The following is a 7,238-nucleotide window of genomic DNA, read 5'->3' as shown; positions in this document are numbered from 1 at the left end:
ATCCCTTGGATCCATCAACTACGTTGATTTCTGATATCATTGCAATCAGTTGCTCTTCAAAAAGATTTTCTTGAGTAGTAGAGTTTTCCTTATAATGCATGGCAGATTGAATTCGTCTTAAAATTGTTGTAAACTGAAATAGAAAGGAACGAAATTACCCGGCAAAATTTAGAAGCCTTGAATGGTGAATGATTCTTGGGATGAGTTGCGGACTAAGTCGCTCTCTTTAAGACATTTCGCGGCTCTGCCCAAAGTGTGCAAGCAGTTCACAAACACCACGTTGTCCCCAGGATAAAACAGCCCAAAACCTTCTTCTGATGAGATTCTTTCTTGCACACCGGAAGAACCTTCGAACTTACACCTTTCTGATATGTTGCTTTTTAAATCAATATATGTAAAACTTTTTTCTTTTCATATCTCATTTCTACCATTCGCCTGACTAATATATATATAAAAAATAGACGTTGGAGGGTGTGAAACCGTAAGAAACCAAGGGAGTTTATGGGGGTGTAAAATGGTCTGCAATCAAAGGAGTTATTAGTGGTGCAATGATGTAGGAAACCAAAACAGACAAAAGATAAAAACCACAACGGGACAATCAAAACATAATTCAAATTCAAACCGGAAATACAAACGAAACGGTTTGACTGCATAACTCCTTAAGCCAAAATCAATTGACTTTTAATATTGGTAATAAAGCAAAACGTTATGTATTTAACATTGGTAGTAAAACAAAACATAAATATATTTAAATATTTAAATAAAAACATAACTGCTCCAACATGAGGTATACTGTTTGTGACATGTTTGTTTCCTTGCAAATCTTATTTTATATATATATCTTATGCAAAGGGATCTTCATTTTTTGAAAAAAAAATAAAAGGAATTAGTTGTGAGACTCACTCGACATCTACTTTTAATGATCCGAATCGTTTATTTTGTACATCTCGATTCATAGATCGTTCTTGTAACAATTCAATTCAATTCAAAATCATTTGCCTAATTAATTATCATGATAAAATTTCATTGTTTCTTATAGAACAAAATGTTTGTTAATTTCTTTGAACTTATTTAGATGTTCTTAAATGTTTCTGATTTGGCTAATATTTTGCAATGATAGTCTATGAGGTGCAACTTAAAAAATTAACAGTTTGGATTATTGAAATTTGATGTGGTGTGAGCTCACAACTAATCCCCATTAAAAATAAATAAAAAACCCTTCCCTTAAAGGATTCATATATATATATATATATATATATTAGTTGTATAATTAATCTAGTAACTCATTCAGGAAAGGAATCCCAATCAATATACAATATTTAAATTCCTATTCTAACACAGCCATAGTCCAGGTGATATTGTAGAATCTAGGTCGACTAATCCTTATAACATGAGCTAAGTTTTATCCCTCTTAATTGTAATCCTTTCTTTTTTTTTTTTTTTTTTTAATACAATCATCAAATTCACAAAAAAAAAAAAAAGGTTTAGCATGTAAAGCAATGCAAACATCTCAACTTACTTTCTATTCGAACACTAGTTAAACTTAAATATTATAACAAACTTTTCGAACACAACTTGCCAATAAATTCTAAAATTATTAAAGATGCTCGTACTCAATTGGTTAAGAGTATTCACAAAGTTACGAGCTCAAGTTCTTCTTTCATTTTAAATTTTTGAACACAGCTTTACTTATGCTATTCGATGTGATATATGATTAGTAATACATGTCCAACTTCATTTGGTTAGGTCGTGTGCGCATACATACACATGTATAAAGTACGAAAAACCAAATAAAGTTGGAAAGTTTGTCATGTATTACATCTAATAATATATCTAAAGAAACATTAGCTTTAAATAAAACTAATGTAATTTTTTATTCCCGAAGAATAAGGAAGAAGCAAAAAATGAAATTGTAGAAGAAGGAAGAAGAGTACAGAATTAACGCGTGCCTACGTTTCTTAATAAACTAAGTTTAAGGAGAAGAAACAAGAAGACTAAGATCATCTCCAACCGAAGAGTCTAGAGGATTAAAGAACTGAAAGTAGCTCGAAAACTGTCTCTAACCAAAGGCCAGGCCAAAGGGCTCGTGGGCCCCACTGGACAAAAAAGGGCCAAAGAACCAATCGGATAAAAAAAGGATAAAAAACATTAAGTAACATGAAACAACATTAAATAACATTAAGTAACATTAATCTGGATAAAAAAAATTTAACAACATGAAATTTAAACAACATTTTAAAAAACATGAAAATTATTGACAATCCGTAACATAAAATTATTGAGGTAATTAACCATAGTAATTCAATTAAAATAATAAAATATGTTTGGTCCTATGGCTCTTTGGCCCTTGGTTGGAGATGGTAAAAAATATGACCTTGTACTGTTCATTACAATATTAATTTCTTGAAGGTCCAGAGGACTAAAACGAGCCATCTGATCCTCTTTCGGTTGGAGATGGTCTAAAGAACTAAGAAGAAGGACCGGAAGAAGGACCGGAAGAAGAATACATACGTGACTAGTAAACTAGCACGAAACTACCACTTGAAACACACTCTAATCATTTTTGTAAGAGAAAGACTAAAGAGACTTTCAAAAAATAAAATTATGTATGGATTCTCTGTCGCTTTATGTTTTTGACACAAATTTTATATAATATTGATATAAAAAATAATGCTAAATTATAAAGTGACATGAATCTATAAAAAATTTCACGTTCAGAGAGTCACTTGGCGTTTCTGTCTTTGCGTAGAGAAGGAAGCATTGGAGATGGCAAAGAGAAGCAATCATTGAACTTAATTATTGGTCCTGAAATGATTATGAATCATGATCAATATTTAGTCCACTTGGTCCCCCTTGGACCCTACTTTGATCAATAATACGAGTCGGGCACTTTCTTAGCTGTCTTTTTCTTTCACTTTAAAATATCTGGACTGACCAAGTAATCGAGAGGACGAAGGAGGTCTTGAGGGCCCCATTTTCTTAGGTGTATTTAGTAATGATACTACTGGCCAAGAAAATTTGATCAAGATTCCATGTGCTTCTTGTTGTCCTACTCAATTTACCCGACCACAAAAAGGCACTTGCGCACATTCCAATATTATATCCGATACTCAATTTGATACGGTCACAGATTCAGAATATATATAACAGCTGCCTGAAAGTGATGAAAGTTCTAGCAAGGGGTAGTGAAAGAACCAAAGGTTGAAAAGTTTGAAGTAGAATTTTACGGTTGCAAAGTTCATACGGCACTATTCATTTGTTTGCGTTTGTCTGAATTGTTAATTTTTTAAGTCGTGAAGTTTCTGGTTCTCCTTAAACAAATAAGTGAGCTTTTACAAGGCTTTATACACCTATAGCAATTGAAAACGTTTCATCAATTGATTGTTTTTGTGAAAAAAAAATCATTATTTGGAAGTATTGTGTTGGTTTATTTGTTTGATCATAGGTAGAAGACTAAATGTTGTATGATTTGGTTAATTTTTTTATGACGCAACTTAAAGATTTGAATCATCAGATGACGTCGTGGAGTGATCCAAATGAGTGGTCAACATTTATTAACTTACTTACCGATGCTCAAGTACTCTTATTATAAGGCCTAAATTGGAATACTAACTTGTTATCTTTACCATATTTGAACTTCCATCTTGGCTTAGAAACTTACAAGTTTAACATGTAATTGGATGAGAGGACTTTATATGTTTGTAATTAATTGGATTATTAGTTATGACTAGGCTTGTTTTGGTGGCTACATGGTTTTGTTGTGGCGTTTGGGCGTGCTGGCCTATTGGCTATTGAAGAAATTTTTTTGTAAAGAATTAAAAAATCTCAAAAGGGTTGGCGGTTGAAGAAAGTTGAAATTTCGCTGTAAAACTAATTGACAATATGAAAAATAGTCAAACTGTTTATAAGCATGCTGCACATGCAAGGTTCCTCATTTTTCCAATGTAAGATTAATACTCTCAACATGTCTTCTCATGTGCGGCGAATTTCAAGCATAACACGTAAACAACACAAGTCAAATGATGTGGAATACGTGTATCAATTAGACTTCACACGTGGGACAACACAAATCTGGTTGATAGTACTCTCAACAGTGGTAAATAAAATAACACATGGTCCCAGATCTTTTGAGTACACTAATAAAAAGCCTCCCTTAATAAAAGCCTCCCTTTTGGACCATAATGTACAAAGCTACAAAAGAGAAACAGAGAGAAACGAGGGGGAGCTTCTGCTTCCTTGGTATTGTAGTAGTTTGTAAAGTCTGAATATACACAAGCGGTGGTATTGATAATTGATAGATCGATGTTGTCAACTGAACTGTCTTCTGTTTATCAAACTTTCACCGATGCCGCCGGCGTTCTTGGTAACCTTCTTTGTTTCTGCACCATATAATCTGTTTCGTTGTACTTCTTCCATTATATGCTTTGGTTAGATGCAGGTTTCTGCTTTTCATAAAGCACAGCTATGAATTCTTTTTGAATGAGTTTATGTTATATTCTTCTGGATCTAAAACTTTACCTTAATCGAATTCTTAGTTTAAGGTAAAAAGTTCGTATGTTGTCTGGTTTTTGCTTTGTATATTTGGAATCTGAACAGAAATTCATATATTATGCACAACACAGATATTTCAGATTGCAGGATATATTCACATGCTGTTTAAGATGCCTTATATGTATACCTTTCAATGAATCGGATGTTGATCTGAATCCCATGTAGTTATTAGAATATGGACTTGTTTTCTCAATCTGATAAAAATCTGTTCACGATCCAAATCAGATAACGTGTTAACTTAACGAATCAAATATGGATTGCTACACCCAGGAAAGTTTAAGCTATTCACAAATAAGAATAGATGTGCAAGAAACATTCTAACATCATTCTCTGTAACTGCAGGGAATCTCTTTGCCTTCGGATTGTATCTGTCACCAATGTAAGTTGCTCGACAGATTTTTGCCAAAAATGGAGATTTATGAAAATCTTCGCTTCCCGCATAGAATTAATATGCAAAATTATACACTTCCCCACTAATTGTTGAATCTTTGATGTTCTAATTGCAGGTCAACATTTAATAGAATTATCAGAAACAGGTCAACAGAACAATTTTCTGGAATGCCTTACATATATGGCCTTATGAATTGCTTGATATGTTGCTGGTATGGAATGCCTATAGTGAAGAGTGGCATTATACTGGTGGCTACAGTCAATTCAGTTGGGACTGTTTTCCAGTTAGTCTACTTGAGCATTTTCATTTCTTACGCCGAAAGAGCGATTAAGGTAATCACCTGTCTCTTCTTATTAAAATGCCTTTTACAACTCTGCATTGCTGACCATGTGTTGTTCTTTAAAATGTTTATTGCAGATAAGGATGTTGGCATTGTTAATTGCAGTTTTTGTTATATTTGCGTCCATTGTCTTTGTCAGCTTAAGTTGTTTCGACTACAATGGAAGGCAATTCTTCGTCGGATACTTGAGTATTGCTTCACTAATTTTCATGTATGGTTCGCCATTGATTGTCATTGTAAGTTTGTGTTGAATGATCCTCACTCAGATTGCTCTTAGACGGTTGAATTTGTTCTCACTGATGTGGTTTCACATGAACCTTTTTCAGAATTTGGTGATCAAAACAAAAAGCGTTGAGTTCATGCCGTTTAATCTTTCTTTTGCAACTTTCTTAGTGAGTTTCTCATTCACTACATACGGAGTGTTCAAGATGGACCCTTTTCTCTATGTAAGTACTACGTTTCCTTCAATCCAAAATTTCAACAGATATAATCTCGCTCATCGTAGCACCTATTCAACATTCTCATTTCTTGGTCCAAATCGCATCCTAAAAAGTGGTTTAATCTCCTTCACAATCAACCGCATCACACTTGCATTACATAACATTTTGTTTATTTCTTCAATTTTGGATGCAGATGCCAAATGGTATTGGCACACTTTTAGCCCTTGTACAGTTGATTCTGTACTGCCACTACAACAATTCATCTAAAGAAGACACGGAAGAAGAAGAAGAACCATTGCTAGCTGAATATCCGTGACCGAATTTCCTTTGGAGAAATGCATGGCCTTCGGTACAAAATTTACTTTGGAGAAATGTCATCAGTTTCTTCAAACTATACGTCGTTGTGTATAAAATGTTACAGTGAGAGAACTGTATCAGATTTTGAAGAAAGTTTTCTTATTTAATTGTGCAAATCCTTTTATTTTTGGTGTAAAATATTGTTCAATTTATACTTTAAGTTACCGCCTTTTTGTCCAAGTAGCATTTCCTTAGAAGCTAACTGGAAAATGAGGGTTCTCCTTGAGAGACATTAGTAAGAATAGGTCATGTACAGAGACCAGGAAAGTAAATCTTGTGTAACACTGGTCTATTAGGTAAATGTATCTTACATGCATTCTAAGAGTGAATCTGATGTATTATTTGTAGACTTGTCTTGCATTCCAAGCCGTTTAGATTTGTTTATAATCTTAGATACATGTATATATATGAACGGTGTACGAATGCCTTTGTGGATTTTGTTATTAATGAACTATGATGAGCAAATAATCAAACCAACCACAAAGAAAATACCAAAACACCAAGCAAAAGCAAACACAGAACAACGCAAGTTTCATAGTGGTTTGACCAATTCAGTTCGGAGAAATAAATGACTTTGCCAATTGGTTTTATGGTTGTATTAAGACTTAAAAATTTGTCACACGTAAAAAGCGTATTGAGAGTATGAATCTCGCATCCTGAGGGCCAATTTCGCAACTTGCATACCCATTTCTTTCACATGAGGTTTCGAACCATTCTTACTTGTAATTAGTTACAAAGTACAACTAGCACCCTCTTTTTCTCTCGTAAAAATATGTTGAGGTACCAATTAACATGGGAAGCAGATTCTCTGCCCTTTCACTTTTCGTGTCCTTCTATTTGTGTGGTCACGGTTAAGCCATGTCAACATTTTATATTACTATTCATTTTTATCTTATTATATCTATAAAAAAATAATATAAAATGTTAACGTAGTTTAACCGTGACCACATAAAACAGGAGGTCACAGAAGGGCATGGAAAGTGGAAGGATAGAGAATATGCCTCCATTAACATGAGGACGAGGGAGGTTCTGAGGTTCACTTTTGTTTTTCATATAATTAGGTTTCAAGTAGTGTTAACACTTAATCTGATTGGAGCTGTGTATAAAATTATAAAAAGTAAAAGTTGATCAAGACAGCCATCCTATTGTTTGTTGTCCC

General features: G+C 33.6%; 1 protein-coding gene across 3 annotated transcripts; it reads left to right on the top strand.

Moving 5' to 3' along the window:
• The first annotated feature begins 2,752 nt into the window (after positions 1-2,752).
• Positions 2,753-6,428, top strand: LOC103951222 (bidirectional sugar transporter SWEET2a). Of its 3 annotated transcripts, none has more exons than XM_048591034.1 (6): positions 2,753-3,200; positions 4,894-4,930; positions 5,058-5,274; positions 5,360-5,518; positions 5,609-5,728; positions 5,916-6,428. In XM_048591034.1, the coding sequence occupies exons 1-6, from the start codon at positions 3,164-3,166 to the stop codon at positions 6,036-6,038; spliced, it is 693 nt and encodes a 230-aa protein (XP_048446991.1). In that variant the 5' UTR covers positions 2,753-3,163; the 3' UTR covers positions 6,039-6,428. The 3 variants fall into 3 exon arrangements, with proteins under 3 accessions (XP_048446991.1, XP_048446993.1, XP_009360807.1); XM_048591036.1 differs by lacking the exon at positions 2,753-3,200 and adding an exon at positions 3,231-3,324; XM_009362532.3 differs by lacking the exon at positions 2,753-3,200 and adding an exon at positions 4,081-4,363.
• Positions 6,429-7,238: the final 810 nt, after the last annotated feature.

The sequence above is a fragment of a genome, unplaced genomic scaffold (genome assembly GCF_019419815.1).
Source record: "Pyrus x bretschneideri cultivar Hongxiangsu unplaced genomic scaffold, Pyrus_bretschneideri_v1 Contig33, whole genome shotgun sequence".
NCBI classification, from domain to species: domain Eukaryota; kingdom Viridiplantae; phylum Streptophyta; class Magnoliopsida; order Rosales; family Rosaceae; genus Pyrus; species Pyrus x bretschneideri.
Note: the sequence above shows the minus strand (reverse complement) of the source record. Positions and strands in the feature narration are given on the sequence as shown.